Source organism: Strigops habroptila, chromosome 6 (assembly GCF_004027225.2).
Source record: "Strigops habroptila isolate Jane chromosome 6, bStrHab1.2.pri, whole genome shotgun sequence".
Taxonomy (NCBI): domain Eukaryota; kingdom Metazoa; phylum Chordata; class Aves; order Psittaciformes; family Psittacidae; genus Strigops; species Strigops habroptila.
This window is the reverse complement of record NC_044282.2, coordinates 14,777,778-14,803,711: the sequence shown is the minus strand read 5'-3', so window position 1 is coordinate 14,803,711 and position 25,934 is coordinate 14,777,778. Positions and strand designations below refer to the sequence as shown.

The following is a 25,934-nucleotide window of genomic DNA, read 5'->3' as shown; positions in this document are numbered from 1 at the left end:
AAGAACAAGTATGCCTCAGCCTTGGCAAAGACCCCCTTGAGAAAGGCCAATTCATATGGTTCCCTTTAGCTAAATGTAATCAGCATCATACAGAGGGCTCACAGAGGTATGCATAAAAACACGCTACACTATGTTGTTAATTTAGAAGTAGCAGGAAAACACACAGGATCAGTAAGCTGTAATTTAAAATACAGGCTTACAAAGTGACTATTACTCATATTTCAAGCTCCAAGTGAATTTATTTCTAACATGGCTGGCTTTATAGGTATCCCATCCCTATATGTCTGAACTGTTTCTTTCCCTTTTTTTAAATTTAATTACTTTTTTTTTTTCCAGTTTGGCTTTATTAAACATATGAGGTTTTCACTTAAGAAATCATATTGTAGAAATCGCTACACACACTCCTACTCTCCATGTGCGTGGCTGTATTGAAAGAGAAGCAGGGCTCCCTCTGAGGCATCGGGCATTAGGAGTATCGCAGGGAAACACAACCGACACCTAGTCCTGCAGCCACCTAAACTGAGAATTTCCACTCTTTAAAGATCACCTAGTCCAACCCCCAGCCATTGGGTATGTCTTTCGCTAGATCGGATTGCTCAAAGTAAATAGTACTGGTCCCCAGTACAGTACAGATCCTTGAGGGACACCACTCATTACTGGTTTCCACTTAAATATTCAGCCATCGACTATAACTTTTTGCATGTGGCCATGCAGCCAATTCCTTTTCCATCTAACAGTCCACCCATCAAACCAGTATCTCTCCAATTCAGAGGTAAGAATATTGTGGGGAGTCATATCAATGACCTTATAGAGATCCAGGTAGATGACACCCATAGCTTTTCCCTTGCCCACTGATGCACTCTATCATACAAGGCCACTAGATTAGTTAGGCACAACTTGCCACTGGTGAAGCCATGTTGGCTGTCCCTAACCACCTCCCTGTTTTCAGTGTGTTTTGACATATCTTCCAGGAGGATCTGCTATATGAACTTATCTGAAGATTTGATGGAGGAACATTAGGCTGAGGAACAAAAGCTTTATGCCAAGATGAGCAACGTAACGCATACAGTCAGGCTCTCCTGTGTAACAGGGCTACTTACCAGAGTAAACCCTGCCTATGGAAACCAGTCCTGTGATAAGAGCATTTTCTGCATTAATAAGTGGGTGTCTTCAATTTAAATGAGTTTTCAACACAACTTGTGTATGAAGAATTCTAGTAACTAGAAGTGCTTCTATGTCTAGACATGTATGGTTTATTTTAGTGAAGAGGGAACTAGGAACTAGGGAACTTAATTCTTCCCTAGCTCCTCACTCTCTGTGCATCACCTCCTCCAAGCCTCTGCAGTGCAGCACATATTTGCCTACCTGGGAGCAGGATGCAATTGCTCCAGTGCCAATTTACGCAGCTCTGAGCATCACCTAGAGGGCTTTGCTGGAGAGCAGGTCATCAGCACTTGCTTCCCAAGGCTGCAGTTTGCGCCATAAATAAAACTCTTACACTTAGCAAGGAAAAGGAAAAAAGCAATGCACCTCGAATGCAAAGTTTAACATTGAAATGAAAATTTTCTGACTTCAATTCTCATTAGAAAAGATTTGCACCACTGCATGGTAATTGAAACTGAGAGAGTCTTTACCCTTGTAGAGCAAATCAGTCTGAACATGCATACATAACAATCCCTCAAAGTCAGCAATCGCTAAGCTTTTTGCCTCTGCTCTCCCTTTGTTAATATTCATGTTTATTTTCTGCTCCTTTTGCTTCTGATTTCCCATCTGACGGTATGAAATGGATCCACACACATACAAATGACAGCTCTTGTGCTCACAGGGGAACTGCTGGCCTAACCTGCAGGCAAGCAACCATCAGCAACCTCAATGCAAAACACCAACAACTTTGGTGCCTTGGAAGGTTCAGCATTTCACATGCAAAGCCCACACTCAAGTTCTGTCCAACTCTACTTTTAGTTTTGTGTCTGTTCCCCAAACAAGTGTCTCATAAGAAAAGCATACACAGAAAAAAAAGGATGCTTGGCACCAACTTTAAGTGACTGAATTTGTATCACTTTAAGAAGTAAAAAATGGCTTTAGAAAAATAAAGAGCGCCTTCCAAAACTAACACGACACAGTCAGATCTGTAGAAGAATTTAGGTGACTAATACTCCACTGAACTCAAATCAAAATCCTGACTTCCACAGGAAATGGGCACTGGGAACCAGCTTCACAGGTTTAAATTAGCCATTGTGGACACCCCTCCCGTAAATTCACTGGTAGATCTGGGATTCAGAGACTAATGTACATCACCCTGGGTGCAGGTTTGTGACTTAGAGGACACTTGCCAAAATATTAATTTGTAGGCACTCATGAATTTGGAAAGCATTGCATCTAATTCATTATCTGCATAGCATAACTACCACCCCTCTCTACCACTGAGGAATAAATTCATTGCAACCAAAGGAACTGGGAGTTGCAGAGGTAAGAAAGGGCAGCATCACACCAGAGTACCCCTCCTTAGACCTTCACAGGTCACCAAAGTCTGACAGCTCTGCCACTGGAAATCCCAGCCACATCAGGGAGAAATACGCATTTATTAAAAGAGAGATTGATTTTACTCTGCTAAGAGACACACTGCTTTAAAAACAGCCAAGTGGGATTTCTTTGCTATGGTAATAAAATAAAATAAATAAATTGGGCAGCAGCATTCCAGCGCTATCCAGAGGCTGACAGCATGATGATTTATATCCAATGGAGATAAAACCAGGAGACAGAACAGACTGAAAATTATGGAAGCAAATTCTTAAAACTGCTTAAGCAGTGTGATATTCAATCAGCTGAATTCTTTCCAGTGCCTGCATGTCTTTGCCAACACTTAAAGATAACAGCAAGAAAGAGATACAGCAACTACTGGTCACTGCTTGTCAAATCTAGACTTCAGCTAAGCAAAGGCAAGACCACAGTTTCAAGCTGTATTCATAACTGCTTTAAATGAAGTGCTTTAGATGAGAAAACACAGGCAACGTCATAATCCATACAATAGAGAAAATAAAAAAGCTGTTTTCCTCTAGGTTGACTTCATTGTAATATTCAAACCACAGCATACAACGAACAGAATTCATCAGAAAATACTCAACTAGCCAGATAAGCCACGTTTATTTTGTGCAAATTCCAGCACTCTGCGATTTACAGATAGGGATGCCTCTGGCAGCCTATCCACAGACTTCAGTAGGCTTGGCCTGAGGCTAAGAACTGGGGAAAAAGAAGGTGCTTTAAAGTAAAACTTCATGCTTTCACACAAGTAAGAGCATTTCACACTTGTACAGCTTTCTCTCTCATCCAAGTGGACGGCAAATGTCTAAACAGAAATGGTCCACAACACCTTCCAGTCTAAAGAGAGACCTGAAGATCAGAAAACCCGTTCTCCTCCATCCAGGAGGACCTTCTGTGTCCAGGGAGCAGGAGAGGGCAGTACATAATCTAGGCATCTATAATATCATAAAGCAAGTAAACTTTAATTCTTATCAATGGGTAAACTGAAAGGCTGTGTGACTTCTACAGGGATTTAGATTTCATAGTGTAAAACCTAAAGTAAAACACAAAATATTCACAATAGATACCTAGGGGCTTCCATCCCTCCAACCCACCATCAGTTCACTTGATCATACTGAGTTTTACTGGATAGCCAGGGAAGACTTAAAAAGCCAAACTTCACTTCTTTCTTCTTAAACTCTTTATTTCATACAAGCATTAGTTAATAAAACAAGGTAATGGAGCTCCAATGAATGAAATGTACATGAGCTTTAAATGTCTACAGACATACTCCCTTTCTTCATTTTGATATGATTATGGATTACTGCCCTTACTCTAGAGCTATGTCAAAGTCTTCCAAGCAAAATAAAACAGTGTGTTGGACAATTAGTTCCCCATGTCTAGAAAGGAAACGACAGCTGGCTTACAAGTTGTTAGGATTTTAAGTCCAAGATTCGAAAAGAAGAAAATCAAGCTCATTTCAAAGCATACGATTTTGAAACACTTTTTGTTCAAGATGAGTACAGACCCAAGTATCATAATCCTGTGGAGAATGGGCTTGGGCAAATATGCACCATCCTCTGTAGTTAAGGATATCTTCCAATGTTTTATTACTAATTCTGAGCATTATACAAAATAGAGCACTGAATAGCTACATGGTTTGACCCTGAACTCCTGATGTACCCATAATTCCCACAGATTTCCTAATGAATAATAATTGCAAGATCAAACCATTAATCAAGACATCTAACTAAGAAGAAACCCTAAGAAGATCAGCAGCAGCCAGTTGACACATAATTGCTTCTTGTTTAATCTTCTCAAAAGAGCAAGGGGAAAGGAACAAGATGCTGTTGCTTTGCTCTAGTCAGGATGAAACAAAGTTCACTTCTTTGAAAGTTTCAGTGCTGCAGAACAACCATGAGGAAAGTCCAAAAAGAGGCACGACATAAGTATTGACATATTTCATTGTTCCTTTGGGGCTTTTTTAGGCAGCTTCTACCCTGCAGCGTTCATCTCTGGGATAAATCTCAATCCTCAACTAGTGCCGTCAACTCTGCAGGGAGCAAGAAGGATTTCAAACTGATTTTTACCATTTTTAGCCTTCTAAGTGGCAAGTATTATTTAACATTACATGCCATATCAATAGACATTACCATCTCTTCCCCCTAGCATTTCAAACACTGTCTCTTTGTAAAATATGAAAGAGGATGCTAAATAAAGGGCACTGACTTTGAAGCTCCCAGTTAATCATTTGACTCAGCCAGCTGGTAGGAGAGGAATGAGGAAGAGGGCTGGGGACGGACGGGGCAAAGAAGGGGAGGTTAAACCAGCAACAGCAACTCTACAGTGTTAACATTCACTGGCTCTAAAACCATTTTCAACTGCACACATTTCCCAACAAGCTCCAGCTCCTGGCACATCACCAATATTTGCTTGCTTTCCTTCTAGGTTAGTCTTCCCCAGCAGACCACCCTGTTACACACACACAAAAAGTAAAACATAGTGACTTGTCAGTTCATCAAAACCAAGGGCAACAACACAGAACATTTTAGCAATATCCCCAAGAGAGATGAGATGCCTAACTGGCCCTTTGCAGGGCTTTCCTTGCTAAGCTCTCAAGGCCCACAAAGTTTGTCTTCCACAGCCCAAGAAGGGCAGAAGGTTCGATTCCTTTAGTCTGCAGGAGCCAGAGGGTCAGTCCTGGATACAACCCAGAATGTTGTCACTTCCAGAAAAACCTAAAGCAATGCATCTGATTTCAGGTGGAATCTGAAGTAAACTTTAGCCGGTCACTTGTTGAACGAGCTGTTCGTCAGCTCTTTCTAAAACAAGGATGTAAACCCAGAGGTTTTCCACGTAAAATCTGAAGTAATTGGCTTGACCTGAAAATCCTAAGACACTTCACAAGTCAATGGCTCATGAGAAGTCCTTCTGGTCCTATATTCACAGAGACAGGAGAATCCCCATTGCATGATGGGAAGAGGTGGCAACAGGAAGGACGTTCCTCACAGGAGTCCCCCAGATCTGGGATTTGAAGAGCCAAAACAGTTCCATGGTACTGACTTTCAAAGAACGCTGCAAAGCCATTTTGTTCCTGTCCACAGAGCATACAGAGAAGACTTCGGTGAGGAGCAAGATTTCTATGTATGTGGTAACAGCTGCTGGAACTATTACATTTATCATTCCACAAAGACATAATGAAAGGTTTATTTATCGTATTTATCCAAGTGTCACAGAGGACATAAATTATAGGGCGAGTTTTGCTGCAAAAAATTAAAAAGAAAGGAAAATAACCACCAAGGGGTTCCCCCAGAGCCAGACCCAAGACTTGTGCTCTTCAACATGTCAGCAGTCACCCGAGGACACCCCATCCACCCATTCCCTGACAGCGCAGTCCATGAGCATCTCACAGCCTTTCTTCAGGGCACCTGAGCCTGATGGCACATCTAAAAGCAAGACTACTGAAGACAGGATAGAAGATCAGGCAGGGGAAAACACGTGTCATTGAAGATCCAAACTCTTCCACTTCATACTGCATAACCAGCTGGGAATGTTTCCACCATTCCCCTCCTTAAACCGACCCAGTTGTCCCCAAGAGCAAGTCCAAAATCATGGCTTTTATCTGTCTGCTACCCAAGGCATCAGTCCGCTTGCACACATGGTTTCTATTACTCTTAGAGATTTGCTGACTGAAAATAGGACAGTGTGTCATCCTGTCACTTTTGTATACAGAAACACTAAAATAAATAACAGCGGTTTGAATAATGCACATTATGGATTCCAAGATATACATGCTATACCACAATTAAAAATTAAATCAAACCTCTTCTTTTTCCTCTTTTACTTGTTCCATTGAACTGAATGCCATTTGGTTTCAGACTTACAGAGCACGGAAGGGCTCTGGACAACGTTTGATCACACACAAAAGTATCTTGGTGCGTATCTGCTAGCTACAGACACACTTGAGTGATTGAGTTGATTAAATGACTCACATTCACCGCACACAGCTCTGAAGAACTGAACAGCCACCCAAGACAAACAAGCTCCAGTTAATATTAGAACAAGCGATGAGGGGGCTCTGTGGATGCCATCAAAGATTAGTGGTGGTTCACACAGACTCTCTCACCTACGTGTTAAGTCTTTTATCTAAGCTGTGCCATGAGTGACAACCGTCACTGCCAGGATGCGGGAAGACAGCATGGTCTACCACAACCAAACCAAACTGCTTGTGTGAAGATTGGAGGTCCCTCACTAACGCTATCTAAACCTCTAAACCTGTTTTGTAAGAGAGGTGATGCACTTGTCATGTTGTCTGTATGAGTCTGCAAGGCAGCTTGTAAGAGGGTTTTGTTCTTCACCTCTGGATTTCAGTACTGCATCCCTTGTCACAGGCCACTGGAGTTTTGCTCTGGGTTCACGCCAAAGATCCAGCACCTGCATGTCAGTCTGAACCGTGCCCACAGCTCAGGAAAAGTGGCATAAGAGAGATGTTTGGCACGTTAACACCTACTGTGCAGTCTTGAAGCAGACACACGCCTCTGTTGGCTGCCTGGCTGGCTGGGTGAATGTTGATGTGAACTGACTGAACAAACCAGGATGAAAATCTTACTAATGAGGAAGTTAAATATTTGTCTCATAAGAAGGCAGCTAAAGGTCAGATGTAAAGGAAAAACCCTAAGGCTTTCTGGGAGATTTTTACTTGTCCCAGGTCTCTCTTTCTGGCCTCTTCTCACTCCAGAGAAGGAAGTTTTAGAAAAGAATGAAGCAAGTTCGGCCACCTTGATAACTGCTTGAGCAAGCAAAGCTGCAAGTTCAAAACTGTCCTCACTTCTACTATTTCTAGTATAAAACATTAAATGTAATAAAAGATTAATTTTGGTACTAACTGTGCTCATTGTCTTCAATGCTGTCAAAATTTCCAACTTTCAGAGACTCTTGCTCTTTTCCCATGGCAAGACCGTGACTTTCTGTACAACTGACTTTCATACCATGACTCGCCTCCTCCCACCTCCTACTCAGCAGCTGCTTTTATGCAGAAGACATCCTTCCTCCTCCGAGAACATATGTACACAGCATGTGAAGGGAGTCCTGCTTGTTCACTGCTAGTAAGATACCAGCAGTACATCAGACCACACAACCCAATACCCCATAGATGGGCAACTGTGGAGGAATTGAAGGAGGAGGTGAGAGTAGAGGATGTATTTACTGAACTGCTGCCCTTTAGTGGGACACAGAGGCCATGGACACTGCTGCTCAGCCACTCTCTGAGCATCACTGTGCAGGCAGGAGGGCAGCGTGGGTCACTTCACAGCAGTCCCATTCAACAGTTCAAGCTGAAGACAGCAAACAGGACTGGACCAATATGGGGTTTTTTCTGGGTTTTTTTCAGTATGTTTTTTTTCTGCACCTGCTACCACAGTTGTAAAGGACTCCTGCTCTGTACAAGGCCCATGGACCACCTAGCATGGTTCAAAAAAAAGATGTAACACCCATCATGGAGCAAGGCTCCTGCATCTTGGCCCCTGGTTTATGTACTTACATAGGAAAGCTTATATACCCTGAAAAACTTTTTTTCTGTGCCACAGCTATCTAGAAAAAACTGTTTCCCTGCCTTTATATGCTGAAAGAAAGCCTTGAGTAGGTATTTGAAAGAAATACGTATTATTGGATATAATTAAATCTCATAAAGCTGTAATGACTTTCTAAAGAATAGTATTCCCCAGCTGCCTCTCAAAAATTCATGAGGGAAGAACCTACTTTTACTAAGTAAAAAGTGTGTAAGAATCAAGGTTATTCTGAGTGATCATTTACCTCACAAGCTTGCAAGTGACATCATTGTCAGAGAAAACATTACCATCTCCTCTTTACAATCTGCCATAAACACATTTCATCTGCAGTTAAAATACAGTGAAAGTTGAGTATTGCTCTTGCTTGGCTACTTGGAGAAGGATTCCTGTACTTGCGCAGCTTCTGGTACATCAGCTGCCCCCGTTTACAGGCAGAGCTGGCCCCCCAGGTTTGCTTGTCTGCTATTGAAAACTGCTATCAATAAGTGTTTATTTTTTTCTTCCAAACACAATAACTTATCTCAGTCTGTGCTATTAGCCTGAATATTTGAACCAAAACCAACCAAGGCTCTCGCAGCTGTTCCCAGGGTACTAATGGCCTGAAGCCACAAGTTCCTACCTTGCGCTAATCTTACAAGCTAAGCAACTTTGGGTCAGTTTATATTTGGCAAGAGACCTCGAAGTGCTAGAGGGAAAAAAGCTATCAAGTAGCTTTCCTTCCTCTGGGGTCCACTAAGTTATCACAGGACAGTTATGATGGGGTCTGCTCTCTCTGGTGATGTATCAAGCAAGGGCAAGGATCACTTAGTCTTTAAAGACCCCATTACCTCTTTTTATTATATTGATGTTTGATCATTGTTCAGGCCAAAATCCAGTTTGGCTAATCACACTGTACCTGTCAGACTGCTTCTCTAATTGCAGAGCAGATAAATGTAGACAGAGGGACCTCAGGAGATTGACTGACTCTACTCCCGTGCTCTGAAGCTCAACTAAGAATACCTAAACCTCCCCTGTGTGGATACCCAAAGTTCACATTTTTCTAGGGAGTCTTTCCAGTGCTTACCCAACCGCAAAGTTAAAAGTTTTTCCTAGTATCCTCCGCAACAGAATGACAACTGCAACTCGCCCATCAAAGCTAGGACACTATTCACTCCTCGCCACAGCAGCTGGAGAACAGTGCTGCATGCTGTAAAGCTTGTCATGTCTGGTACACAGGTGAGGTGATGGGAATAAGCTCTGGGTTTAAATTCATTAGGAGAACCAAAAGGCTGCCTTGACCCATGCTGCTGCCCCAGAAGCTCTCTTGTTTTGGCTCAGCCTGGGCAAACCTGCTCCTTTAAACACAGCCTGATGTGACTCGCCGCACAGCTTCCAAAGCGCTGCTGGGTTAAACATTGCTGTAATGTTAAAACATTGCTCCAGGCATACATAATGAATAAACTGTTATAAAAGTTAAGTCCCGGTCCAAAACAGACCAGCTATATTACACCATGGGATATGGAAAGACAGGCGGATATACTTGACTTCAGAATAAGCAAGTTTTCTCCAAGAAGTTTGGCTCCTGCTCACCAAAAGGCAGAATAATTTCCTATTCAACCTTATTTTTAAAGACATGAAGTCAGCTTGAAAACACTATACATACAAATAGGCATTTAAAACATCTACTGCTTTTTTTTAAACTAGATTTGTAGAAGAATTAAAAAGGACTCTTGGCATAAGCCCTACATATCTTTGATATAAACGTAAGTAGCACTGTCATTTTTAAATTAAAAATCAAATTTAAAATGTAAGTAAAATCTTACCAATAATGTAATGCTAAATTGTATGAAGTTAATTTGAACCTGCCCCATTATGAACTGCCAAACAGCTATTCCACCTAACTTTGAAGATCTGTCTCCAAAATAATTTGCAGATTTCAATTACATTGAAGATGAGACTGTTACCAGTCATTACTGCAGAAAAGCAGTAACTGCTCAGAAATAGTTCCTATTCAAAGGAAAACAAAACCTGTAATCCAACAAGCAACAGCAAAAGACAATTAGTCTGTATTTATAAAGAACCAAAATACAAATGTATACAAGTGTAACACCTATAAAAATATAATCTCACAAGATTTTTCTGGTTTAGGCAATGATACTTCATGTTTCAAAATATGTTACAATCCCAGACAAAATACAAATGGCCCAGCAGCAAAAATCTAACTCTTAGTTTTCAATCTCCGAAGACAAACGTTTTTATATTCTTAGATAAAAGATGAAACAGCATCCAAAATAACATCAGGTTAATTTTGGCAGCATACTGTACTCCCCACCTTTGGACAGCCACAACAGCATAGTGATTTCCAACCGGTACTACAATTTTCAAACTAAATTTAGTTATTTGCTTGTTTTCCAGCAGGCTTTCTGATGACACACCAGTGGCTGCAGCCCAGCAGCCCCATGGATTTCTCCAAGCCTGGCTTACAGGAGTCCCCCACTGCACAGCCCAGCTACACCCATGCAGAAAGCAAAGCCCTGAACCTCGGTTTTTAGAAGAAACACAGTCACAGTGCTTGCTGCATCATTACGCAGAACTGATTGAGATGGAAACACCTGGCTGGACTAACACTGGACTTTTTTCTTTCCTGCATAACCATATACAACTTTTTTTTTTCCCTCCTCCTCCTCCATGGAAATAAAAATCTGCCCAGAAGGCAAAGGACTCCAGCTTTTCTTAACCAGACTCTTGGAGACAGCTCCTCCGCATTTCAGGGCACAAAAGCCAATATAACCTTGTTCTTGCAATCACTGCTGTAAGAATTTGCTGTTATTTCAAACTCCAAAATTATTTATTTTTTTTTAATTTTTTTTTTTTTTTTACTATCACACCCTGCAATAACATTTTAAAACTTGCTTCATGTGTCTGCAGCACCATGTGGGTGCAGATCTCACTAATACTTATTGCAAAAGCAGGTGATGTGGCAAAATTTGTATTTCCATGTAGATGGAGTTATCTGCTGCATGTATTACCAGTCCAGTGCTTAACACAACCAGAGCTTAGAATCACAGTTTATAAACATAGTTGGCCATTTTATTAGCAACAACACTGTTCTAAGCACCAAAATACAAATAGGATTACAAACTTCCATTTGCTTTACATCTGCAGCACATGTAACTCTTCCCATTCTTCAGATGACCACCACTGGCTCTCAGTGCCAGATTTTGTTTATTATTTGTCAGCAACAGCAGCAGCATCTGCTCTTCGGTAGGTTCCATTCGGAGCAAAACAGCTGGGAGCAACGCAGCTCCCAAAAGCACCAGAAAAGGCATCTCCGGCAGCTCCCAGAGCTGTCACATAGCTAAATTACTTTATTCCCTGCTGCTTTCAGTTCCCATTTTTTACGTATGCCTCTTAAGGCACGAACAGACATTTGTAACCTCGGTGGTCAAACCCTCCCATCTGCTGCACAGCCACTCGCTCTGCTGACAGAGATTTACCAGCAGTCAGGAGAAGCGCATGCCTGCACAGGGAGTCTCCTGCAGACCCAGGGGCCATTTGTGGACCAGTCTCCATCTTTCCCATCCTGTCTTGGGCTCCCCCTTCCCCTTGGTGCTGTTGGCTGTTGTTTGGCCATGCTGTTTTGTCATTACTGCCATCTCACTGGCTCACAAACCACAACACACTCCAACACCACCACCATGATCGGGGGAGAAACATACCTGAAAACCTCTGCATGCTTCAGAAAAGGACAGACAATGGTTTATTTTACAGACAGAAGACACTAAAAACATATGAACTCACAGCAAAAAGCAATCCCAACCCGGTACAGCACATAAGATCTGCGTAAGGAGCCTGTCCTTCTCCCCCAGGCAGCATTTACACACACCAGCACTATATTTATGTTTTTAAATGAATCACCCATCACTTTTAAGCTATCATGCATGATCACCACTTCCACAAGAAAAAAAAATTGAAGTACTGACACCACTTCTACTTTATTTTCCCAGCACTTCCCCTTCTCACCCCCATTTTTATTTAATAATTCTATTTCAAAACCAGGAACTCCAGTCCCACTATCCCCAAAGCCTTAACTTCACCTTAAGCAGATTTTAATTAGCCTTAAGTAACATGCTCAAGTCAAAGAGCTAAAGTGGAAGACACCTGATGGTCTCAAACTTAACCTGGCAACTCTACCCTGTATTATATATACTAGTATTTTTCACTTGACTTAATTAGTGGGATTCAAATGAGACCTCAGCAGCAACGTGCCCAACACCACAAACCACAGCAGTGATGGTTCACACGCTTCACCTGGCGACGCACCAAAACGCACTGTGGACTTTCCAGAGCCTCGAGCTCTCCAACGCCACAAGGCATTGCCAATTCTCCAGTACAACTAGCAGCCCCTCCTGATGTTAATTCTCCACTAGGATTTCCTCAAAAATAATGAAATAAATTGGGATACGCTTTACTTCCGCCTCCTGTTTTTTGACGCCATGCTTAGTACGTGTTTTAAAGAAGCTATCTGAATCCACACGATCACAATCTTTTTCCCCCATTAACGCTGAAACCCTTCTATAATTACTATCACTTGGAAGTTGGGCTTTAGGAAAATACCAGCTAACATGACATTGACAACAAAAACCAACACTGCAAGATCTAGATGCCTCAACATGGTATCAATACCACAGCACATTGGGATGCCACACAGTCATTATGCTGAAGAAATACGGCACAATGCTGTCCTCATCATTGCTGCAGTGGTGAGGGAAGTGAGGGAAGTAAGGGCAGGTTGGATAGGATTTGAGCAACCTGGTCTACTGACTTTGACCAGGAACATGGTCCCATCTCTAGCAAAATCCCATTTGCTCCTCTTCACTGTCATTCCAGCTTCTTTAAGTATCTGCACATCCCCGCACTGACCATTAACTACTGCAACCTGATGGCGGGACCTCAAAATAAGTGACAAACTACTCTTTCCTGGCCTTTGAAAGCTGGCTCTTCTCTCCCTGAAAGACTGCAAAGAAAACTCCACAAAATAAATATTTTAATCTAAAAGTGATTCCTAAGAGACTGGCATCTGCCAAAACCAAAGATGGTATGGAACCTGCTGACAAAGGCAGCATCCTGCTTCTGGTCACACACCTAGTTAACAGGGAGGAAGGAGGAGTTAGTACCGAAACTCTTCACTCTTGCTGAACCCCAGATGTCAGGAGATATGGTCCTCATATCTCCAAAAGGCTTTACAGTCATCACCACGTCTGAACCTAGTTACAGGTCCATTTACCAACACATTAATTCTCATGCAGACTATGTCTTAGAAAGTTTTCTTGATGGCCTTCAGTGAATCAAATAGGATTTGGATCCAGGAATGCCAAGGGCTCATTCCAAGCTTGCTCATGTTGGGGTGCTTTAGCCTGCTGACCTAGCTTGGTGACTCCAGGTCTAAGTTACCTTTCCAGAGCAAGGTCTGACCTTGTTCAGTCCCCAGTGCAGCAGCACACGCCACCTTTCCTACAGCTGAACAGTGTAGCTCAAAAAAGATCTCATGACCACCACCTAAGACGCCTTCCTAGGGAGCCACCATCACACCGCCTGACCATACCAACGCGCTCCAACCCCCTCTTCTCGGCTACGAGCGACACCTCAAGAGGTCACATCCGCGAAGCCGGGCTCCTGCACTCGGGTGTCCTCAAGCGGCCACCAGCCCAGCCCCGGCCGGGGCGGCACCTGGACTCCAGGAGCCCGGTCACCCTCAGCTCCTGCCGCCTCACTGCGAGTGCTTTCCCGTTTCCTCCCCTCCCCGCCCTACCTTCCTGCGGCGGCCGCCCGGGGGCTGCAGCGGGCAGCAGCCGGGCCCGGCGCTTCCCCGCCGCCCGCTCCGCACGTAGGTGACCCGTCGCCTGCCCGCCGCCGCCGCCGCCACCGGGTGCTGCTCCGTGCCGCGGGCCGGGGGGGACGCCCGCCCCGCCGCTGCTGCCGCCGGCCGGGGCTTCTCCTCCGTGCACCAGGATCGCCTCATGCCCAGCTGGAGGCAGAGGAACAGCGCGGCCGAGAGCAGGCAGAGGCGAAAGGCAGGGCCTCGCCACAGCGGCCGTTCCTTGGGCATGGCGGCGGGGGCTCGCCCTGCCCGGCCCCCGCCGCAGGGCTCATGCCGCCGGCGGGCCGGGCCCCACGGCCGCCGCCGAAAGTAGAGAGACCCCGCCCCGAGCGGGGCCGGCCGGGGAGGGGCCGCGATGCCCCTGCCCCGATGCCTGCTCCTGGCTCGGTCCCGGTCCCGGACCCGGCCCTGGACCCGCTCCCTGTCGCGATAGGGTGTGGGTCGGTGCCCGGTCCCCGCCGTGTAGCGTGTCACACCTGCGTGTCACTGGTGCACGCACCGCGAGCCACGCTGCCCCCAAAGGCCTGGTTTAACAGACGACATCTCTTACGAAAAGTCCTCTCCTGTTACATCAACCCATCTTTATAGTATGGAAGTGTATTAACTTGTTAGTATATCTGCATTCACATTACAGACTGCAATGTCATGAAGTAGTGGAATTTTACTGGACACTTGGGTATTGTCCGTGCTTAAGTAAAACAAATTAAAGGACAGCCTGGCCCTGGAAGTAAGGAGTTTGTTTCTTGGGAGATTAGAGCTGTCCATGCAGGCTAGTGGATGCCCCTGGACAGACAAGATAACACCACCATCCTAGCCTCTCTGTCATGTCTTTGAAGCCCTCCCAGCATTGCCTGACATTGCAGATAAGTAAATCTAGCAAGGCTGACTCCAGAGAGGGCTGGATCAATAGACAAACAGCAAGAATACTGAAAAAATAAAAGTTGCTTTGCAAAGTTTTACTACAATTAGTAGTCAGTACTGCAGCTGTTAGTGATTAGTCACATCATATTGGACCTGAATGTTTGAAGGGTATGAGACCCTGTGTGAAACCACAGTTTGGGTGGGAGACCTCGTGCATGAATAATTTCTAGGTCTGTACTTAGCATCCGAGCCTCTCTCCTGGGTCAGCTCAGGCCAGCTGCAAATGTTCATGATATGTCCTTGGTTTCAGCTGTGAAAGAAAGGCTGCAGGTGAGCTGAGCAGGGTTGAGGGGCAGTGCAGAGGGCACATGTCTTGCTTACCTCTGCAGGAGCACATGCAGCCCTTTGTCTCACGACAGGGACATGCTACACAGAAATATAAACTGCACAGGCTGGCTTTGGTCTGAAGCCACAACGCTAAAGCATTGCTGAGTGATGAGCAGGTGGTGATGGTTGGTGGGATTTTCTGAAGCAGGAACCATGGGTGGGGAAATGTGTCAGTGGCAGGAGGCAAGCTCTGTGCACAGGGAGGAGGGCAATGGTGGGCAGTTTGCAGCACTTGCAGCTCAGTGAGTAACAGATATGTTCCCAGGTGGGATGTGCAGGACACAAATGTGCAGCTACTTCCCATTTCTTCACCAAGTCAGGGAGAGAGGTTGTGACTCCTGTCCCCTGCATGCAGTAATGTGCTGTCTCAAGAAGAACTCTCTCTAGAGCAGTTTCCTAATAGACCTGGACACCTTTGTCAGTACCATCCTGTCTGTTGGTCAGCCTCTAGCCAACATGGGACAGCTTCTGGGTGATTTATGCCTTCAGGAAAATGCAGTGCAGATCAGAGGCCCCCATCCCTCCCTTGGTCAGGCTCAGTTGCTTGCCACAGGGAACCAGGTTGGCTCTGGTGCTGACCTGTCTGACAACCACATGCTTTTCCTGTTTCCACCCCCCTTAGGTGGCTCACAAGCAGACCAGACAAGCCCTGGTGCTAGTGCAAGGGAGGAACACATTTATGAGGGGAGAGTGCGACTGTAACAACCACAACTGACATCAGCTTAAGAGATGGGCACCCAGCTCCATCCATGAGCATCACCTGGAGTTCATCAGCAGAAGGTCACTCAGGGGGCTGCCTATGCCTCACTTTGCTTCTCCATATGAAATGGAATAATTCATCTGGAGGACAGAAGTAATGCTGCTGCTCCAGGAAGAGAGGTTTAGATATATGCCAAGTACACTATATGCAGGGATAAATGGAAAGGTAACTTTCAACAGAAAGCTCAAATACTTGGATCCAGCAACTCTTCTTGTCATCACTGAGCTGTAACTGTAAATGCTGACCTTTTATGAGACATTCCCTTCCTTAGGCAGCTGAACAGCCCCAGTCTGTGAGCATCTTGATAAAGGAAAGTTCACAAATTTAACTCAGTGTTTTCATTGTGCTTTTGTGTTTCAACAAATGTTTGAATTTCTCATGCTCCTCACACTCCCCTCCATCTCTTTTAAAAGTAAGACTGCCTGTTTCAAACACAACAGAGGGTTTCTAAAGATAGAGAAAAGGGAGCAGTGGTAGAGAAGGATCTCAGGAAATCTCAGAAACAATGGGAATTGAGATAGTACCTTAAAAAAGTTGCACCTCACAAGTGATTTCTAAACTAATTTCTTCTCCCGAGAATTGGCTGCAAAGACACCTATATATAAGCAATGTCTGTTAAGAAGAAAAGCAAATTAAAATTGCAGCATAATGTATGTAATTCCAGTTCGGCTGGAGGATGGGCCCTCTTGGGGTGATTGCTTAGAAATCACAGCTTCTGCAAAACATGTCTACTCTTTGAGCCAGGCAGCAAATAACATCCCCTCCCTGTTGACCCCAGAGCAAGATGGATAGTGTTGGAGGAACACATATCATGCTGGATGCAATAAAGCACAAAGTTCTGCCATGTAATGTGAAATTACTTTGAATATGAGCATGCAATTTCTACTGAGAGCAGTGAGCGTGGTGCCCTGATAACCAAAATCAGACATCGGTCCTACTGTATCTGCTTTTTATGTAGTTGCCACAGATGTCTACAGCTCTTTCCACTTCGCCAGGAAAAGTCTTTAAAAATGTAAAATACCTCCCGCATTTACAAATTTGTCTATGGTGCTAAACCTCTGGAAGGAAGAAGTTTCACATCAATGGAAATCATTGCCTCAGTGCTGTCTTTGCTGCTGACAAATTACATCTTGCCCGGGATGTTGCTGGTAGCAAAATGTCTCTTTTGCAACAGTTATTCAGTGTTGCTCTCCTTTATGTCAACTTTCAGTGCAACTTGCCTTCCACCTTAACCATTTTCTGCTTCCACCCACTGTCAAGGCTTCTGTTTATCTTCTGGCTAGTCGAATTATCTGCCCAGATCTCTGCGCAAAACTAAGCCTCAGGCAGGAAAAACACCACTAGGAATTCCCTGGATTCTTGAAAGGCTGTTAATAGAAGTCAAACATTCCTCCTATAAAATGAGTAAATAAATAAAAATGCTCTTTTGATGCTGCTTGATTTGGTGTGAGCCACTTGTCAAAATCAACAGGAGAGAGCAAAGACTTTATTCCCCTCTCTTCCCTGCTACGCTCCTGGCTAATGCTTTGAAAACTGCAGTGACATTGGTCAGTGCACATGAAAAAAGAGAGGTTTTGTGAAGAAACTTTCACAAGGTCATTTTAAAGTGGCTGCATGAAGAGAAGCACGGTGCGTCTTTCCCCACAGAAGATGAGCGTGCCTCTGATCCTGAGTCAGCAGGAGTCAGAGCTTTGGTCCGGGCCTGTTTTACTGCCGTGCACATTTATGTGCCAAAGCTCTGCCATAACCCTGAGGAACATGGGATTAAATGTTTATATCTCCCAGGGTGACTTCTCAGTGATGGCTTCAGTGCAAGTGTGGTCCCACTGCTGCTTCTTAAAACTGCAGCTGGAAATCCTGGAGGTATTTCTCTATGCATCAAGTGACAGACCCCCCTGGAGCCTGCACTCAGCCAGCAGATCTGCAAGGGCGGTAAAACCCTTGCTCCTTCCTGTGCCTTAAATGCCACTGGAAACTCAGAGAAAGAACCTCTTTCTGTTATCTTTTAGATGTTACCAATGGAGAAGTAAATTGGCCACATTTGTCTATTACCCACTTACTGCTGCTGAGAAATACGTGTTTGAACAGCTGTCAAGGCTAAAGCTCAGCTGCGTGGATCATTAAAACCACTTCTCAGTTCGCCACTGGTAGGTTTGAAGATAACGGCTAAAAAAATATATGTTCATGCAGTCTCCCATTAGCTCTCCCCAAGCTCATGGGCTACTTAGGCAGCTTAACACAAAATTGATCTTGCTGCTTGGCAGCTCAGTGCAAGGCATGGGTAGAAGCTCTCTTTTCCCTCTGGCTATGGAGAGATTCAAACACCACAGCCGAGCTGCATGCTCTGAATTTGATGAAGGAGATAGTTGGTAATTAATGGCCTGGAGAGGGGATTATAGATCAAGATTTACCTCTGAGTCATGCTTTTATGCATTTGCACACATACATACCTGTACCTGTGCACATACATTCGCTGCAGGAATGAGAAGAGGGATGAGACAGCCCTTCACAGAAGATGCTCTGCAGCTCTCTGCTATCACTGAGCCGCACCTTTGTTTATTTAACCCTAATCTTCATGGTGTCTAAAAACATTACTATTTCCTCCAGCAGCTGTGTTTCATTCCTGGAGAGGAATAACAGTAGTTTCACGATCTGCCTTTGACTAAATTGCCTGATCATTCTGAGCAACAAAAATCCTGCCTGCTTTTTAAAGTAAATCTGCTCAATTTTATTGAACAGATAGAAGTATAAAAATTGACATGTATCACCATTTTTTAAAGAGATGTGCCTTGTTCCAGTTTACAGGAGTTAAGCAGTGATAGTTCTTATGCAGTTCACATATGATTGCACAAAGATTTTTGTGACATTAGTTTGTTGTCTGTATTTCTCCTGTGTCTATACTGTAATCCCAGACAAATGTCCAGTTTTGCTTAAAAATGACCCTGAGTTTCTATTACAAAATCCTATTTTCTGTATGCTTTAAAGATTACCTTGGTGTTACTCTGGGCTCAGCTTTCGCCCTTTTTTTGGATGCAATCAATTTTACACAATTTTTACACTTCTAAGCTCGAGGATTAATATATTTCATTAAAAAAATGTAATTTGGCAAAGGGATTAATCTATAATGCTCAGAATTCTACAAAACACCACAGCTGGAGTAGTAATTATGCCTTTAAGAAATTACATAAGCCTTTTTATTACATGTTTTTAATGGGCTTACATGGTACAGTACAAATGCTAAAGTATTTATACAGGGGACAGCAATGGCACTGGAGTAATCAAGCAGATGTCACAATTTGATCACTGAGAGAGACTTTCATCTGCAAGTGCTTGGGGGAAAGGTCTCTCCAAAGGGAGAAGAAATAAAAGCCAGAGTGCTGGGGCTGCTGGGGAGAACATGTTCCAGGTAGCAGTTTCACAAACAAATCAAGACCTGTAATTAATGCACTGTGCACTCTTTCTACAGTCTGTCTTGTTTGATATGCTGGCATGTGTCTGTACAGTTTATGCCTCATTAAAGGCAATAGGATAAAATAAAAGCAGGGAGTGGCTGGCACCATCCTTGGTGAAGCTATGGGCGAGAAGCAGCTTTCATAGGAGGCACGCAAAGATGTCCTGGACCAGTGTGCAGTCCAATTAAATAACATGCATCCACCTTTAATAAAAGTCTTACCCATGTGTCTGAAAAGTGTCCCATTTTTGCAGGACACTAAACTCAGTATCACTGTCTTTATCTGTAACAAACAGGTTGTTTTTCTGAAGTATCACCATGTGGTCAGCCAATCCTCTCCTTCAGCTGGCTGCATTTTGAATGTCTTAAACAAAATCCTAACAAGGAGAAGAGAAATGGCCTTGCCTTCAGCAGAAAAGATGCCACGGCTCCCCTGCAGCTGAACAGCCTGGTCAGCACCAGACGGTGAGGATAAAACTCAGTGCTCTTCCCGCAGGCTCCGTTCAAGTCAGTCTGTCCTCAGTGGCATGTAGAGCAGCATCAGTGATGCGGAGATATTGGTATCGATTCTAAGTGGAATGACCTCCTTAACTGGGAGTTTGTATATAGGTTAGGTGTACCACAGGAGTCATCCTTTTGGCATGTGTCTTTCCACAGCATGTCTGCCTCCATCCTCAGCCATGCATGTGGAAAGCAGAGGCCAGACACATGCTTTGAAGATGTGCTGGGAAGGCTGAAGTGGGTTTGTGAAGATGCAGGCACCTCTACAGGCATCGCTACAAGCGATGAACACTCGACCAGGCTAATGCTTGTGGTTGTGTCCCAGCTCCTGTCTCACTTGCAGACTTCTTGTTAGGAGGAGATCTCTTTGCCAGGATGCATTGAATTTCTTCAGGAGCAAGGTCATTCCTTTTTACTCTGCCAGGAGGTAAAGGACATGCTCGTGAAAGCATACAGGCTCTTTGCAGAGCTTGCATGGTTCCTGCTACTGTCCTGGTGGCAAGGCTGGAGGAAAAGCCAGTGGCTACAGAGGAAAGCCTGCCCTGCCACCTCCCTGCACTCTGGTCAGCATAGCAGAGGTAGCATAGAGTGGGGAGGACTGTCTCAGAGCACACTTAACCTCCCACACAAGGCAGAGGAGAAGCAACTACTCTGAGTAGTAGCTGGGTCAATGCCTGAAGCCAGACAAACACAGGAACCTCCTGGCTGGAGCCCAGGGTACTGGCAAGGCCGGGAGAAGACTGAAGGCAGGGAGAGACGCCAGAGCTGGCACCTGCAGAGCAGGGGCTGGAAGAGGCAAATCTTCACCCTAACTTCTCCCTCCTCCCTCAGGCTTAACACAAGGGAAAGATGATCACTGATGTACAAGTGACAGGAGCCTTTAGGCATCAAGACTTTTTGCTCAGTCTTTGTGCTGAAGTGCTCAGTCTTCCACTGCGAAGACAAACAGCAGCAAGATTGCTCTCAGCAACCCAGACAAGAACATTTTAGTGCATAATTATGGATGAGATGCAAAAGGACGAAAAAAGAAGGAAAACATCTGTTCGCATAGAGTTTATTGCCATTCACTTAAGAGGCCCATTAAATGCCAGAAAAAGCTATTTATCCGTCTGTTTGAGGCAATTATCCTGCTGCAAATCTCTGTGGCAATTTGCCCTGTGATTATTCCTGGAGTGCTGACACTCTGCAGATACACTCCCCACACAGGAAAAAGGCATGGACCTTGCCCACCAAGGTTTATGGAGGAATTTTCAGATGTGAAGTAGCCAGTGCTTCTCAAGGTCTTTAACTCATGCTTTACCTCCATGGAGAAGTGGGTTATTTCTTAGAGTCTTTGTCTGGACTTCAGGTGCCTCAGCCCCTTTCCTTCAAAAATCAAAAGGAGCTTTTTTATTGAAAATACACCGAAAAGTGAGATTGTTCTTCCTGTAGCCACTGCCTGAGCAACATGGGATGTGAGGAGCCCAAATCCAGTTCCTTGAATGCTCAAAGGAATCCAGTTGTCCCACGGACCAGCAGACTTCTTGGCTAACCAGGCTGCAAGGCGTGCAGACTTCATCTGCTTGCAGCCCAACCCTGCACTCCTTTGATGAGGAGGAAAGCAAGTGTGAGGCTCCCTCTGCGGCTCTAGTGCATTCCCTGAGGGAAAAGTTGTTTTCCAGATCTTTACTTTAGCCAAAATGCTGACTGGAGATGCTGACTGGAGGTGCTTCAGAAGCACTGACACAGAACTGTGTCACACTCTAGTGACACAGAAAGTAAGTAAGCCTTTCCTCCTGTGGCTCATAAATGTAAGGAAAGGCTAATGTAAGGCTTGGATATCAGCTTGTTGACTGAGGCTTTGCAGAAGTTGAATAAGAAGGCAAGAGAGGTAACGGTGACAGGAGCACAGCACATGATGCACATGGTGCACACCTCTTACAATGTGAGAAACATACTGTCCCCATGGTAGGTAACGAACATGAACAGAAAGTATGGAAAGCAGTGTGGCACAGTGCTTTCCTAGTACTGGCTGCCCCATCATCAACTGAGAGACTTGGACTAATTTAGCCTGAAGAGAAGGTTCCGGGGAGACCTTAGAGCAGCCTTCTAGTACCTAAATGGAGCCTACAAGAAATCTGGAGAGGGACTTTTTACAAGGGCATGTAGGGATAGGACAAAGGGAAATGGCTTTAAACTGAAAGAGGGTGGATTAATATTAGATATTAGGAAGAAATTCTTTGCTGTGAGGGTGGTGAGGCACTGGCACAGGGTGCCCGGAGAAGCTGTTGCTGCCCCGTCCCTGGAATTGTTCAAGGCCAGGTTGGATGGGGCTCTGAGCAACCTGGTCTTGTGGAAGGTGTCCCTGCCCATGGCGGGAGGTTGGAACTAGGTGATCTTTAAGGTGCCTTCCAACCCAAATCGTTCTATGATTCTATATTTTTTATTAACAACAGCTTCTAGTATGCTGCTACCTTCATTTTTCTATTTCCTCAATATACATTTTTTCAAGCTCTCTCCATGACATGTTACAGACCTAATGGATTCACTGTTATTTCTTAAGATCTACTGCAGCACCCAAGTCCTCCAAGCCTTACAGGTATGTGGGACCCCGCCAGGCACCCACGTTTCCACTGCATTCAGCTTCACTGCATTTGCTCTTCGAGACGGAGTGTGCGGGTTTCAGCAACTGCTTGATCCAACATCTCCCTCTTGTGGATAATAGGGAGTAAAGCAGAATAAAATAACGCATCGTACAACACGCGATTATTTAATAGCTGTGAAAACAGTACAGATCTCGGTCCAGGCGATGATCTCTCTAATTATTACACTTATTCTTAATGAATTTGAATGTATCTCACTGAAGTTTATCTCAAATGGCATTTGACTGGAAAAGAATTGTAATGAATTGTGAATGCCAATTTTTTGTATGTTTTTCAGAAATTCAGCAGATTTGTTTTAAATATAGGCAAAACCCCTCTATCTAGACAATATGTCTATGGCGTTGTTTCTGCAAAGAAGATCAACAAAATTCCCTGTTGCAGAACACTATTATTTTGTGCTCCATCTCTAAAATCCATCATATAGCCCATCTGCTGTCTGCAATTGCAAGGATTGATAGAAATGTCTCAAAATATAACCGTTCTCTTTCTGTGCCATAATTACACCCTTGAAGTTCCCCGTGAGCGTGACAGATCGGTTGCCATCTGCCAGGGGTGCCTATTCAATGCAGATCAGAAAGTGTGGATAAGAAGGAAATATTCAAGTACGGTCCAGATAACTTTTGTCCAGACACGCATGGGCTTAAGGAACGGCACAAGGATAAAATGCTTTGCACAGGTGACAGCTAAGTCTTTCTTTCTTTAGGGTGCTTTTCATCATCATAGGAAGTCAGGGAAGTTTAATGGCCTTCCACTGTTAATCCTCTCCTACATGAGAGTGTTTCCCTGACACTTGCTCTGTGTTTCTAGATGAAGACTGCAGAGCCAATGCAACAGCATAGACAGATCTAAGATCAAAATGGAGTTTTGCGAGTTGCTCATCTGCTGGCTCATTCAGCTGGAGCTGGAGAGTTAATCTTTGCTTCAATTCCTGGCAAGGGTCTTGGGTGAGGAGCAGAGGGATGGCTGATAAGATACTGCCAGAGACTGACACCCGAGGCTGGGCAGCTGAAGCAAGAAAGGACTCATCTCAACAAACTTCAGCTGCCTAAAAGCCAAGCAGTCAGTGTCAGTCAGTGCCAGTGAGCTGACTTGCAGGCACCGAAACAGCGTGACTCACCTTTGTGGGTAGGTGTATAGTTGGCGCAGGGCAGCATCACTATATATCTATGGATATATTTCAGAATATTCAAATTTACCATGCCTAGGGAGAAAAATGAGGGAGGAATATGCAATTATTCCCAAAATATTAGGATATATTCTTGGCAAATTGAAAGCTTCTGGAACAAAAAGCAGAGACTTCTGAGTAGGATGCTCAGCCCTTGTGTGGCATGACCTTGGTAGGGACGAAAACCTCTGTGTGAGAGAGTAAGATTTAAAAGGAATTTCATGCTGGATATGGGGAAAGTGAGCAGGCAGAGAGGAGCAGGAGTTCATGATGGCATGTCCTTAATGGTGCCATTTTGACCTCTTTTATAACCACAAGTAAGCAGGAAATGGCAAGGTGCAATCTGGACAAATATATTCCCATTTAACACGGCACAGGACCTGGAGCAAACAGGCTGAATGCACACTTGTTTCTATTTGCTATAAGTCTGAAAATAAGATATGGGTCTAAAATGCTTAATTTTTATATAAAGATATTGAAATATCAGAGACATTCCAGAAAGATAATTACTGGCTCATTGTAAAAGCATAATAAAAATTACATGGCAAAGAACCAAAATAGATCCCTTCTAAATGAGGAAAAGGACATGAACTCTGTCAAATTAAAAGCAGAAACAGAAAGGCAGGCTAAAAAAGATTTTGAGGAAATAACTTGCTAATAGGCAAAAAGCTTCCTCTACCCCAGCAGGAGCAGGGAGCTTGCTGGAAGGTTCTGCAGGTGACCAGAATATGCAGTCAGCAGATGGTCAGAGTGGCAAAGGAATCTGAGAGAAAACAAGCCCTAACACAACAGCTAAACAGATTACTTGTGTCTGCATTCAGTATAGAAGAGTTCAGTGAAATTCCCATGACAGAGCCATTTGTTAAGGGGATGATGCAGAGAAGCTGCCTCAGATTGAAGGGCCATTAGATGAGGTCTTAGAACAAATAGATGCAAGGGATAGTAGCAAATTCATAAGAAGCAAGTGTTACTTGCGGGGTTTTAAGGAATGCTAATGGAAAATTGTTGTACTATTAGGGCTGGTGTATAAAATTTTTTCCGAAACAGCTGGAAAAAAAAGAGTATAGCACATGACATTGTTTTGGTTTAAGCGCTGTGAGGGATCTGGAGAAATGCAAACTGCTAAATCTAATACCAGTAGCAGGCAAACGGTAAAAGCCATGGTAATAGAACAGTTGCAAGGAGGGATACAGACTAAGAGAGGAATTGGCAGAGCTTTGCAGTGAGGAGCTATGAAGCTGTGCTTCACAACCCTCTTACGCCTTCAGAGGAAACAGTGAAGCTGCAGACTAGAGCAACCACTCAGTATGATCTGCTCAGCTTCTGGAAAGCCCTTAGTAACATCTGTCACCAAGGATTCATAAAGAAGCTAATCTGGCAAGGCTTCTCTCATGAGTCAGCAACTGCGCATAGGATAGAGAGACAAGGTAACCATAAATTATCTGTTTTTCACAGTGAAGTCACCAGTGACATCCTATAGGGATTGGAGGGATAATCCACATAGCTGTCAGGCAGTAAACGGTGAAGTGGCTCAGTCTGCTGGTGGTACCAGCTTGTTCAAGGTAGTAAAATACAAACAGCCTGCAAGGAGCTGCAAAAATCATCTCCCTAGAGCCTTCTCCAGCCTAAACAACCCCAACTTTTCCCTTTTTCCAGTCAGTGGGAACTTCACTGGACTGCCGTGACTTCTCAAATATGATGGATAGTGGCTTAGTCACTTCATCCACCAGTTCCTTCAGGACCTGCAACTGCATCTCATCAGTTCCCATGGACTCATGCACCCTCAGGTTCCTGAGATGGTCTCATACCTTTTCCCGTGTATTTTTACGTTCCATGTTAGCTGAGGGCAAAGCTGCAGTTTGACAAGCCCTATGCCAATGCTGCTGCCAAAAGCAGCAGCTCTGCCCTTTTCTATTGCTGGAAAGGACAAATGATGGGTGAGGAGAATGCAAAATTAGCCTTCAGAACTGAGGAGAAGAGGGCAAAGCTGCTGAAGGCAGGGCTGGCTTAGGCTGATCCTAGGTGCTTATTGACCTGTAAGTTAATTTGGTGATGTTTCTTCTGACAGCTGTCCCTTGTGAAGGAAACTGTCCTCATCCCCACCCCGAGAATAGCAGGAGTTGGCAGCCATGTCTGAATGTGGCCTTTCTTGGCCCCGTCAGGTCATCACAAATTAAAGAAAACCCTTCGTTTATGAAAGGAAACACTAGAGAAGTGATC

The 25,934-nt window shown here is 44.3% G+C and overlaps 1 protein-coding gene across 1 annotated transcript in view; it reads right to left on the bottom strand.

Moving 5' to 3' along the window:
• Positions 1 to 14,282, bottom strand: part of METTL24 (methyltransferase like 24) — a 46,112-nt gene extending 31,830 nt beyond the window's left edge. Inside the window, exon 1 of the mRNA XM_030489644.1 lies at positions 13,879 to 14,282. Coding sequence (XP_030345504.1) covers positions 13,879 to 14,175 — 297 coding nt within the window. The 5' untranslated portion in view covers positions 14,176 to 14,282. The remainder of the gene's footprint in view (positions 1 to 13,878) is intronic.
• Between the last annotated feature and the right edge of the window lie 11,652 nt (positions 14,283 to 25,934).